General features: G+C 41.8%; 1 protein-coding gene across 1 annotated transcript in view; it reads right to left on the bottom strand.

Moving 5' to 3' along the window:
* The window catches only part of LOC123990392 (sickle tail protein homolog), a 32895-nt gene extending 19473 nt beyond the window's left edge, over positions 1 to 13422 (bottom strand). Inside the window, exons 1-2 of the mRNA XM_046290949.1 lie at positions 13116 to 13422; positions 8209 to 8501 (exon numbers count right to left, since the gene is read on the bottom strand). Of these exons, the coding sequence (XP_046146905.1) occupies positions 8209 to 8501; positions 13116 to 13200 (378 nt within the window). The 5' untranslated portion in view covers positions 13201 to 13422. The remainder of the gene's footprint in view (positions 1 to 8208; positions 8502 to 13115) is intronic.
* Between the last annotated feature and the right edge of the window lie 278 nt (positions 13423 to 13700).

Below are 13700 nucleotides of genomic sequence, written 5' to 3'. Positions count from 1 at the left end.
ATGTCCAATCAACTTAATTTACCACAGGTGGACTCCAATCAAGTTGTAGAAACATCTCAAGGATGATACATTTAAACAGGATGCACCTGAGCTCAATTTCGAGTCTCATAGCAAAGGGTCTGAATAGCTATGTAAATAAGGTATTTCTGTTTTTAATATTTCATACATTTTCTAACACTTCTTAAAACCTGTTTTCCCTTTGTCATTATGGGATATTGTGTGTAGATCGATGAGGAAAAACTTTAGATAATTTTAGAATAAGGCTGTAACGTAACAAGTCAAGGGGTCTGAATATTTCCCGAATGCACTGTATAAGCTGGAAGTAGAAGCCCAAGAGTTGTTGTCCATTAGTTTACTCCAATTAGGGGAGGGATGGTAGAGTTAGGGGAAAATAATAAAGGAAAATATATTAAAAAATATATACAGTATATATATTATCTATACTGTACCAGTCAAAAGTTTGGAGAATCTTACTCATTCAAGGGTTTTTCTTGATATGTATTATTTTCTACATTGTAGAATTATAGTGAAGAAAAACTATGAAATAACACATATGGAATCATGTAGTAACCAAAAAAGTGTTAAACAAATCCAAATGTATTTTCTATTTGAATTTCTTCAAATTAGCCACCCTGTGCCTTGATGACAGCTCGGCATTCTCTCAAACAGCTTCATGAGTTAGTCACCTGGAATTCATTTCAGTTTACAGGTGTGCTTTAAAAAAAGTTAATTTGTGGAATTTCTTTCCTTCTTAATGTGTTTGGGTCAATCAGTTGTTGTTTTGACAAGGTAGGGGTGGTATACAGAAGATAGCCCTATTTGGTAAAAGACCAAGTCCATATTATGGCAAGAACAGCTCCCGAGTGACGCAGCGTACTAAGGCACTGCATCTCAGTGCTTGAAGTGTCACTACTGGTTCGATTCCATGCTGTATCACAACTGGCCGTGACTGGAAGTCCCATAGGGTGGCACACAATTGGTCCAGCATCTCCTGGGTCTGGGTTTGGCCGGGGTAGGCTGTCATTGTAAATAAGAATTTGCTCTCTACTGACTTTCCTAGTTAAATAAAGGTTTAATAGAAAAAGAAAAGAGAAACAACAGTCCATCATTACTTTAAGACATGAAGGTCAGTCAATCCAGAACATTTCAAGAACTTTAAAAATGTATTTGTGCAGTCGCAAAAACCATCAAGCGTTATGATGAAACTGGCTCTCATGAGGACCGCCACAGAAAAGGAAGACCCAAAGTTACCTCTGCTGCAGAGGATAAGTTCATTAGAGTAACCAGCCTCAGAAATGGCAGCCCAAACAAATGCTTCACAGAGTTCAAGTAACAGACACATCTCAACATCAACTGTTCAGAGGAGACTGCGTGAATCAGGCCTTCATGGTCGAATTGCTGAAAAGCAACCACTATCAAGGGACACCAATAATAAGAAAAGACTTGCTTGGGCCAAGAAACTGTAGATCAATGGACATTAGACCGGTGGAAATTTGTCCTTTGGTCTGATGAGTCCAAATTTGCGATTTTTGGTTGCAGCCGCCGTGTCTTTGTGAGATGCAGAGTAGGTGAACGGATGATCTCTGCATGTGTTTCCAACCGTGAAGCATGGAGGAGATGGTGTTTTGCTGGTGACTGGTCAGGGATTTATTTATAATTCAAGGCACACTTAACCAGCATGGCTACCACAGCATTCTGCAGCGATACACCATCCCATCTGGTTTGCACTTAGTGGGACTATCATTTGTTTTTCAAGAGGACAATGACCTAACACACCTCCAGGCTGTGTAAGGGCTATTTGACCAAGAAGGAAAGTGATGGAGTGCTGCATCAAATGACCTGGCCTTCACAATCACCCTCAACCCAATTGAGATGGTTTGGGATGAGTTGAAGCTCAGAGTGAAGGAAACCCAGTCAACAAGTGCTCAGCATATGTGGGAACAACTTCAAGACAGTTGGAAAAGTATTCCAGGTGATGCTGGTTGAGAGAACCAAGAGTGTGCAAAGCTGTCATCAAAGCAAAATGTGGTTACTTTGAATAATCTAAAATATATTTTGATTTGTTTTCACACTTTTTTGGTTACTACATGATTCCATATGTGTTATTTCATACTTTTGTCTTCATGTCTTCACTATTATTCTACAATGTAGAAAATAGTCAAATGAAAGAAAAACCCTTGAATGAGTAGGTATGTCCAAACTTTTGACTGGTACTGTACTTACAAAACAATTGATGGAGGATTGGAAGTGATGCAGACAACTACATTGATGGAAGCCACAATCTATCTCCAATATTAAAGCTGTTCTCCCACCCCCCCAAAAAATGAACATTGCTGCTCAAATTGTTGAGGTTTGTTGTCTTGAATTGCAATGATTGCTGTCTCATAAAATCTTATTCATGGATAATCAATCATAATGGGCAGAAAATGCAGAATGCATACCAATTCGCATACACACACACACATACACACACAGCCAGTACACCCTTATGACTTAGTGCCCGGCTCACATTTATCTCTATTGTTTTGACTATAAAGCCAGGTGACCATGCCCTTTTGTCTCATCTGAACCACAAACAGAGAGGCCAGGTGATCCAAAGGTCTGAGGTTCTACTGCTCCTTCTCCCAAACCATCTTCTGCTTGGCCAAGTTTCCCCAAGGGTGATACGGCAACATACATTCTTCATTGTCTAAAGCAGGGATGTGTAACGTTCTTCGTCGAGCGAAAGAGGAGAGGACCAATGCGTAGCGTGGTAAGTGTTGATATTTTAAATATTTTAATGAACACTGAAAACAAAACAATAAACAACCAACGAACAGTCCTGTAAGGTACAACACTAAACAGAAAATAAACACCCACAACTCAAAAGTGAAACCAGGCTACCTAAGTATGTTTCTCAATCAGGGACAACGATTCGCAGCTGCCTCCGATTGAGAACCATACTATGCAGAAACACAGAAATCCCAAATGATAGAAAAACGAACATAGACAACCCACCCAACTCACGTCCTGACCCCACTAAAACAAAGATATAATAACAGAACTAAGGTCAGAAAGTGACAGGATGTCAAACTGCATTCGGTCATCACTGAGGTCTGGAGGGCCGCACTTAAAATGTTATATATTTGCTCGCCGTGAAATGTGCAAAACATTTTCCTCTATCTACCGCGTTTGGAATTTTTGATACTATACAGTGCCTTGCTAAAGTATTCAGACTCCTTGGATTTCTTCACATTTCATTACAAAGTGTTACAAATTGGGATTCGAATTGAGTCCATACATGTTAGAAACACCTTTGGTAGCGATTTACAGCTGTAAGTCTTCTTGGGTAAGTCTCTTAAGAGCTTTGCACACATGGATTGTGTAATAGTTGCCTACTATTCTTTTAAAAACTCTATAAGCTCTGTCAAGATGTTGGATCATAGCTAGACAGCAAATTTCAAGTCTTGCCATAGTATTTCAAGCAGATGTATTTTTTAAAAGTAACTTGGTAAGGAACATCCGTCTTCTTGGTAAGCAACTTCAGTGTAGGTTTGGCCTTGTGTTTATTGTCCGGCTGAAGGGTGAATTCCTCTGCCAGTGTCTGGTGTAAAGCACACTGATTTTGGTTTTGCTCTAGGATTTTACCTGTGCTTAGCCCTATTCCGTTTCTTTTTTATCCCGAAAAACTCCCCAGTATGTGCCGATGTCAATTATACCCATAACATGGTGTTTGAAAATTAGGAGGCAGTTACTCAGTTATGTGTTGTGTTGGATTTGCTCCAAACATAGGGCTTTGCATTTAGGCCAAAAAGCACATTCCTTTGCCATGTTATTCTTTTTCAGTATTACTTTAGTGTCTTGTTGCATACAAGATGCATGGTTTGGAATGTCTTTATTTTGTATATTATTGTTCTTCTTTTCACTCTTCCATTTAGGTCATTATTGTGGAGTGACTACAATGTTGTTGATCCATCCTCAGTTCTTTCCCATCCCAACCATTGGACTCTGTAGCTGTTTTAAAGTCACCAATGGCCGCAATGTAACGTTCATTCCTGTCCTTCAACTCCGTTCAGAAGGATAATTGTATCTTTGAGGTGTCTGGGTGGTTGAATCCATAACGCACAGCATAATTATTGAGACATTCAATGTCTGATTTGATATTGTTACCAATCTACCAATCACTTCCCTTTTTTATGAGGCTTTCGAAAAGCTCCCTGGTCTTTGTAGCTGAATCTGTGCTTGAAATTAATGCCAACCCCTATTATTTCACACATAGTGAGACCATGTACTTTTTTATGTGATTTGTTAAGCCACATTTTACTCCGGAACTAATTTAGGCTTGCCTAAAAAAAAGGAGTTAAATATTTATGCAATGACTATATTTGAGATATTTACATTTTTATGAATAAAAAAAAAGATCTTCCACTTTGACATTACAGAGTGTTTTGTGTATATTGTTGACTAAAAAAAAAGACAATTAAATCCATTTTAATCCCACTTTGCAACACAATAAAATCGGAATACTTTTGCAAGGCTGGGAATTGCCAGGGAGCTCACGACACAAAATGATCACGATACTTAGGTGCTGATACGATATGTATTGCGATTCTCACGAGTCTGTATTGCGATTCAATACTGTGATTTTATTGAGATTCCCATGGTCCAAACATATTGCTCACCATACAGTATGTCTGCAGCAGAGGGACAAGAGTGAGCCATGAGAAATAAAAGTACTGGAAACAAATATGGCTCCCTATTTGAAAAGAAGATGGAGAACAAGCTATGCAGGAAAGATACTCAAGTTTTGGTGCAGGTACAGCCAACTAGCGCATAAAATAATGTTGTGATAATTGTCTAAACGATACCGTACAATAGATTGGCAAAAATTATATTCTGATATGTAACTGTATCGATATTTATCCCATCAGTAATATATATATATATACTGTATACACTTTTTTATTTTACTCAAACACCCCACAGGCCATATTGAATGAGCTTGCGGGTAAAATGTTGAACCTTTTACTGCAGTGGGCTGAATCACGGTCCCACAGAGTGTTTCTTGGTAATCTTAAACAAATCGACTTTGAAACAAAAGTAGTAACTTGACACACATGGTTATGGGCTTAAAAAAAGAAGACACCTATACCATGTCAGATGTAGAATTGAAATGTATTCAGTTTTGAGTTTGCATCCCAATATTACACTTCTTTTTATTTTTGTATTTTATTTTATTATCACATAAGCCTGAAAATGTGTTTTGTTTAAAAGAAAAAAGATAATTGACAATTATGACAAATATTAATACTATTCCACCCATGAGTCTAAAGAGTGTGCTTTTGGTCAATGACAGCAGGAAAGGGCTCCCACACCTGGTCTAAAGACTCTCAGTCTGAGTCCCAAAAGGCTACCACACTCTCAGCCGTAGAGAAATGCTTATTGAAATTCTTGATGATCGTGGATTTATCAGTGGTGACAGTGTTTCCTAGTCTTAGTGCAGTGGGCAACTGGGAGGAGATAATCTGTAAACTCCATGGAGAATAAGTGTCCCAAAACCTTTTGGAATTAGTGCTGCAGGATGCAAATTTCTGTTTGAAAAAGCTAACCTTTGCTTTCCTAACTGTGTGTATTGGTTCCCGACTTCCCTGACAAGTTTCCATATCACGGGGACTATTCAATGCTAGTGCAGTACGCCACAGGGTGTTTTTGTGCTGGTCAAGAGCAGTCAAGTCTGGAGTGAACCAAGGGCTATATCTGTTCTTAGCTCTACATTCTTTGAAAGGGGCTTGCTTATTTAAGATGGTGCAGAAAGCACTTTCAAAGAACAACCAGACATCCTCTACTGATGGGATGAGGTCAATATCCTTCCAGGATACCCGGGCCAGGTCGATTAGAAAGGCCTGCTCACAGAAGTGTTTAAGGGAGCGTTTGACAGTGATGAGGGGTGGTCGCAGGCAATGAGGCAGTGATTGCTGAGATCCTGGTTGAAAACAGCAGAGGTGTATTTAGAGGGCAATATGATATCTATGACGGTGCCCATGTTTATGGTTTTGGGGTTGTACCTGGTAGGTTCCTTGATAATTTGTGTGATATTTGAGGGCACCTAGCTTAGATTGTAGGGCAGCCGAGGTGTTAAGCATATCCCAATTTAGGTCACCTCGCAGTACAAACTCTGACGATAGATGGGGGGGGGGGCTATCAATTCACATATGGTGTCCAGGACACAGCTGGGAGCTGAGGGGGGTCTATAACAAGCGGCAACAGTGAGGGACTTATTTCTGGAGCGATAGATCATTAAAAATAGAAGCTCAAACTGTTTGGGCATAGACCTGGATAGTATGACAGAACTCTGCAGGCTATCTCTACAGTAGATTGCAATTCCGGCCCCTTTAGCAGTTCTGTCTTGATGGAAATTTCAGAATTTTTGGTGGCCTTACTAAGCCAGGGTTCAGACATGGCTAGAACATCAGGGTTGGCGGAGTGTGCTAAAGCAGTGGATAAAGCAATCTTAGGGAGGAGGCTTCTGAAGTTAACATGCATGAAACCAAGGCTTTTACGGTTGCAGAAGTCAACACATGAGAGCGCCTGGGCAATGGGAGTGGTGCTGGGGGCTGCAGGGCCTGGGTTAACCTCTACATCACCAGAGGAACAGAGTAGGATGAGAGTACGGCTGAAGGTTATAAGAACTGGTTGTCTAGTGCGTTGGGAACAGAGAATAAAAGGAGCAGATTTCTGGGTGTGGTAGGATAGATTCAGGGCACAGACAAGGGTATGGTAGGGTGTGAGTACAGTGGGGGTAAACCTAGGCATTGAGTGATGATGAGAGAGGTTGCACCTCTGGAGGTGCCAGTAAAGCTAGGTGCAGTGTCCGCATGTGTGGGGGACAAGGGAGCTATCTGAGGCATGTTGAGCAGGACTAGGGGCTCTGCAGTAAAATAAAACAATGGGAGCTGCCCTAAACAACAGTATACAAGGCATATTGACATTCGAGAGAGGCATAAAGCAATCACAAGTGGTGATTGGGAGAGCTCAGACAACAACAGGTGAGACCACAACGGGTGAACAGCTAAGACAACAACAACGGGTAAACAGCTAAGACAACAACAACGGGTAAACAGCTAAGACAACAACAATGGGTAAACAGCTAAGACAACAACAACGGGTAAACAGCTAAGACAACAACAACGGGTAAACAGCTAAGACAACAACAACGGGTAAACAGCTAAGACAACAACAACGGGTAAACAGCTAAGACAACAACAACGGGTGAACAGCTAAGACAACAACAACGGGTAAACAGCTAAGACAACAACAACGGGTAAATGGCAATGAATGGGCAGAGAGTTCAGTTAGCTACACACAGGGCCTGAGTTTGAGGTTGGGGCCGACAGATAAACAAAATGAGGCATCAGCTGTGTTGCAGAGTGATCATAGGGTCCAATGAGCAGCAATAGATGAAACAGGGAGCCGTCTAAAGACTCTCAGTCGGAGTCCCAAAGGGCTACCACACCTGGTCTAAAGACTCTCACTCTGTTTTTGTGTGTGAGCAGAGGATTCTGATGATGAATCTATGGTTATTGAGCGGTCATTATGAATGAATGATCAACGTGCAATAAGCTGCTAATGGTAGATGCAAAGTTTGTAGCGTTTGTGAAATATTGAATGTGAACACTGGGGGCCAGTTTCCCAGATAGAGATTAATTGACCATGTTTCTTTGTCCAAGAATAGCTTTAATCTGTGTCCGGGAAACTGACACAGTACGGAGCCTAATGTTTACCACTTCTGCACAAGACAAAATACAAAAGAACAATAATTTTGGAGCAGACTAAGGAGAAGAAAAGGTGACATGATTTATGGAATGGACTTGTGGTAAAACAGGGAGAAATAGTGTTGCAATTGGACTGTCACCTGACCCGAACAAGACAAATACAAAGTCACTTGTAACACCCCAGGTGTAAAAGAGTAGTCTCACATTCATTGATAATTTGGACCAAAGAAATGGATTAACTAGGGAAAGTGTCACAATAGAGCCCAAGTGAAAGACTGGCAGTAAAGGTAGGAAGAGATGAGAGAGGGTGTGCTAGAATAGCAGTGGGTCGGATTCGGTCCCACGCTTTCACTGGTACATGTATTCTGGTGGCGGTGGCTTAGACCGCCAGTTGGAAAAGCAAGTAAAAAATAAGTAATGAAATATCTCCACTGTCACTAACCTGTTCGTCACTAACCTGTTCCCGGAGCCTCTCCTGGTGGCCCATGATGGCCGAGGCGTGGTGAGGGTACTTCTGCTTCAGGTGCTCCAGGAAGGCCTCCCTCTTCTTGTCCATGTCCGAGGGCTGCATGGCCAGGATCTCTCGGGAGCTGCGTGCCCCCCCTAACGTGTGCCTGCGGGGGACGTTGCGGCTGCTGTTACTTTTGGGGTCCTGGGCCCGGGTGGGGGTCCCATTCGGGGGGCCCTGCCTCCTGCTCAGGTGCTCAGAATCCTCCGGGGAGGTCACCTTTAGGTTGCTTTTGGTTTGCTCTGGAGAGAGAGGGAGAGAGGCTGGGTCAACATACTGGGTACTGTGGCACTATTCTTACGGTGTGTGGATGCATGGTTTCTCCTGGGCCAAAAAGGGGCTTAGGAGGTGGGTGTGGCAGTGGGCAGGGAAGTGGCGCCGAAGAATGTACTATGCAGGAAAAAACAAATGTGTTATTTTTTATACATTTGCTAAATATACATTTTGAAAATGTTGCTTTGTCATTATGGGGCATTGTGTGTAAATTGATGAGGGAAAAATAACTATGTAATATATCTTAGAATAAGGCTGTAACTTAACAAAATGTTGAAAAAGTCAAGGGGTCTGAAAACTTTCCGAACGCACTGTACATACTATATACATTTTACGGACACAGTATAGTTTACAATAGTTATAGTTATTATGTTTTTAGTCCCATCCTTCAGCTCTTCTCAACCCCTGAGCAGCAATGTTGATCCACTGGAAATCATATGCATCTGAGCACATAGTTCTAGTAGAGTTTTAGTAGTTTTAGTAGCATCGTTTTGGAAGTAGTTTGCCTTTTGTTTTAATTTTATACAAACTGTGACAGTATTATTTTACTGTTTATTCTCACAGTGTGTGTGTGTGTGTGTGTGTGTGTGTGTGTGTGTGTGTGTGTGTGTGTGTGTGTGTGTGTGTGTGTGTGTGTGTGTGTGTGTGTGTGTGTGTGTGCGTCCTTAGGTGCATTGACAAACCTTTAGGGCATACACATGACTATAAAACTATAGTCTAAGTCAGAGACCTAACCCTGAACACCAGTGGACCAGCCAGACTGGGAGGGGTTCAAACTGTAGAGGTTCAAACTGTGGAACTCAGTTCCTACATTTAAATATAAAAATGAATTTTATCAAACAAAACTATGCTCCATTTTATCTCTGGGACCCTCAGGATGACAAATCAGAGCAAGATTACTGAATGTAAGTACATTATTTACCTTCAGAGGTAAATGTATCAAACCAGTTGCCGTGATAAAATGTTTTTGTTGTTGTGCACTCTCCTCAAACAGTAGCATGGTATTTTTTCACTGTAATCACCACTGTAAGTTGGACAGTGCAGTTAGATTAGGAAGAATTAAAGATTTCTGCCCATATAAGACATGTCTATGTCCTGGGAATTTTTCTTGTTACTTACAACGTCATGCTAATCACATTCGCACACATTAGCTCAACCGTCCCGTGATGTATCCACAGATCAGACCTGGGTTTAATTACTATTTGAAATTAGTCCAAATGCTTTATCTGCCGTTTGATTGAACTTGCCTGGGGCAAAGGAACAAAATATTTGCAGAATATTCACCCTCGGACGATACATGTCCCGAATGGACATGTACTGACATAGCCAACCGCTCTTGTTCAGTATACACGGTTCCATCTGGGGCTCAAGCTGAAAAGATCGTCAGTTCTCTACTCGATGACAGCATCATCAGAGAACTAAGCATCCAAGAAAAGTATGAGAAGCATTGTTCTGTTATCTGTTGGGAATTTTCAATAAATCTAGCCACAGGAAACAACCTTCAAGTTTCATTGCATGAATTATCATAAAATCATAAAGTGGGATATTGATATCTTCCAGGATAGGAAGCATCCAGTACTGCAGACTAGTCCCCAGGTGTGTCCCAAATCACACGCTATTCCCTATATAGTGCCCAACCCTGGTCCAAAGTAGTGCACTATAAAGGAAATAGGATACCATTCAGGATGCACCCCCCCATCTCATCTCATAGTCATGTTGTTGCTTATTTCAGTGATCGGGAACTCCAGATTTCATGTGACAGAAACAATATCAGTGATGAAAACATCAAACTGAAGCAGCTGTTCACTTTAAACTCTCCCCCCTTTCAAAAGCCTGGGCAAATATTCAAAATATGTCTAGGAGAGTGACAGAACGTTATCCAGAGAAATGGGAAATGGAATCATCACAGTGAACAGAAGCCACTGAATACAGACATTTGTCAAAGTCAATATTTTCAGGAGGAAATGTTGATCCTTCCAGTAGCACATTAGGATGTTTAAAGAACAGCGGCCATCTTGACTTGGAATAACACCATTTTCTAAAGGGATGTCCTGTCTTCCTCTCAACTGTGAACTTTGATACATCATGAACTTCCAGGAAAAACAGAAATCACATGTCTAGTTAAAACCATAAATATTGAAACCCATTCAACTTCATTGTAACACATCAACATACTGTTAACTATCCAATATATCAACATGATATTCAATCATAAAGAGGCATCCCGGGATCTTAAACCCTTACAAATTCATAAGGTATTGTACAAATTGAATTCGTGAAATATCATACGAATTTCAATTTAAAAAAAAAATATTTGCAAGGATGTTGTAGTATATAATTGTGCACAATTATATACTGACTGAAATTATACAAAAGCTCTGGAGCATCACTAAAGAGAGAATGAGAGACATTTCCTTTAGTTCACGCTCTAGAAATCCCCTGTTCCTTGGGACTGGGCCATAACACTCCAAATCACTACATTCAATGACTATTTCACTACTACAGTGTGCTATATAGGGAATATGCCATTTGGGATGCATCCAGTGTGTGTGTGTGTGACAATGAGGGGCTTGCTGTGAGACTGAGAGCTATCCCATGGGGCCGTGTGCTGACACAGACTCCCCCCCCCCCCGTGCTGTAATTCTTCCAGGCTGTTGGTTCTCCGTAGGGCCGGGGCGTGGAGGATAAGAGAGGACGAGAGGAGCGGCGGAGTGTGAAAACACAGGGCGGGAGTAATAAAGCACGCTGATCTGTTGGCTTGTTCCTCGAGACTGCAGGTACAGCTATAATGTGTACTTGTCAAAGGCTAATGGGGAAACATATGGGCCTGGCTATGGCTAGGGAGGTTACCTCAGGATTCGTCTCTTTCTAGGTCAAGCACACAGCAGAGGAGTGGCCATTTTCAACAGATATTTTTCACTGCTTCGGTTTAACGGGGAAATCTGGGAATTGGTACATGACAATCAAAGCGGCAGGGTGTTGTTGTTTGAATCCCAGATTGGCCTTCATTTCAATTAGGAAATTCTTAAAAATCATTATCAAGGGGTGCTTGATCAGCCCGATTGGGGGAACAAGCAAAACCATTATTTTCTGTACATCTGTTCACAGGGTCTTGAAATGGGAGATTCCTCAGGCTTTTTACAAACGAGGCCATACCAGCGCAGGCAATGAAGAGACGAGGCTTCTCACAAGACACACTGGCGGTGGTAACAGAAAGTCGTGAGTGTCGGGAATGCAAAAAGAGAAACGCCGACAAGATGCACTCTCTCCATAGCACCATCTCCAACCTCAACGGCAGTCGCGTGAAAAGCGTCCAGCCACGGTATATATATCCTCATTGCTGTGTTATGTTCCCTCCCTCACCAAACAAAAGCACATGGGGTGTAACACGACTTTCGGGTTCCAGCGTTGCGTTTCAGTCCGCTCTGCTTCGCTCCCACACAGTAGTGTTTCCTATCGCATGGTGTTTTGGTCTGTCAATTACTGTCACCCAGTGTGACCACTTACTTTGTCATTTGCTAACACGCATGACTATTTCTATGTCTAGAAATACACTAAAGTGTTCTGTTAGTAAGTGCCGTACTAAAAAAAGTCACGTCCGACTTATGACTCATTGAACTCGAAACTCTTGTTTGAATGAGCAGGAAATACTTCAGTGGAAGGGAAATGGCAATAACTATTTGGACTTTAATTAACCATGTGTGATAAAGGATGAAAGAAAACCATTACAGCCGGTATTTTGGAGACCTTTTGTATTTCATTGACAAGATGTCGTCCCTGGAGTAGAGATCCAAGAGTTTGACTCGCATACAATCCTCGTATACGCTGCTGCTACTAAGTATTCAGGCCCCTTGACTTCATTTTGTGACATTACAGCCTTATTCTAAAATGGATTAAATCATTTATTTTTTCTCGTCAATCTACACACAATACCCCGTAATTTGTTTTGATTTTTTTTTTCAAATCCATTTTAGAATAAGGCTGTAACGTAACAAAATGTGGACGAAGTCAACGGGTCTGAATACTGTCCGAAGGCACTGTATCTACCTCTATCGATCCAGTATCCCTGCACATTGTAAATATGGTGCTGGAATTGACCCGGCACATAGTATGTTTACTTACTTTATCTCGTTCTTCTTTTATATAGTGTGTGTTTTTATTCTACCTTGCTATTTTTTTTGTATTCCTTTGTTATTGATTACTGCGTTGTTGGGGTTAGAGGTTGCAAGAACGCCATTTCACTGTGCGTGTGACATTAAATCTTGAACACCAACAGAACTGATAACGTGCATTCACCCGGATATATCCACCTACACAACTCACTGTAAACTCTGTCCAGATCAGTTAAGCACTGTTAATGGGGGTGTAATGTAGGTAGGAACATGCCAGCAAACCATGCCGCGAGACGGATAATGAAAGGGTATCCCGCCGCCCTTACCCTTCCTCTAGTTGAGTGTTGCAACATGGCTGACGTACTCACAGGCCTATTTTTAACTCCCAAATTACTGAGCTACTGTATCTACACGGAACACCACTAAGAAACTTTAAATCAGCCAATTCTATCTCAGTTTCAGGTTCCTTACCTTCCACAAGACTTGAACATTCTGGAATAGAATAGAATACATCCTCCTCGCCTATCTCTTCAAGTCCACCTCTCCCTTCTTCCATTTTACCACCAAACTGGGAGCGAGGAAAACGGGTGGGGAGAAATAGAAAAACAACACAGGCAACTGTTGACTTCCAAATTGCAGACAAGGCTCACGTGAAAAAAGGGCCTAGAGATCCGCCCAGAGCCACAGGGGCGACCAGTAGGGATTTAGAAAACAAACTGCATTCTAGGACACAGGAGGGACAGCAAGCACCTCTTCTCTGCCTCAGGCCAACCACTCACTGACTGCTTATTTGTGTAAGGTTGGGTATGTGTGCATGTGTACGTGAGAGGGAGAGAGAGTTTGCATGTGTGTGCAAGTTGCCTCCTCTCTATAGCCATCTGAAATAGGTTACTGGCATCGTTCAGTTAGAGAGTGGGCCCCAGCCCAACAGGTGTCTGATCCACTCTCTATCACACAAGCACGCACGCGCGCAGACACACACACGGCCCTCTCTGGTCTTTGTCACCACAGTATTTCTTACATGAGCTGACTCCTACTAAACCATTCCCTCTGATC

Source organism: Oncorhynchus gorbuscha, linkage group LG12 (genome assembly GCF_021184085.1).
Source record: "Oncorhynchus gorbuscha isolate QuinsamMale2020 ecotype Even-year linkage group LG12, OgorEven_v1.0, whole genome shotgun sequence".
NCBI classification, from domain to species: Eukaryota; Metazoa; Chordata; class Actinopteri; order Salmoniformes; family Salmonidae; genus Oncorhynchus; species Oncorhynchus gorbuscha.
This window is presented reverse-complemented; position numbering and strand designations above follow the sequence as displayed.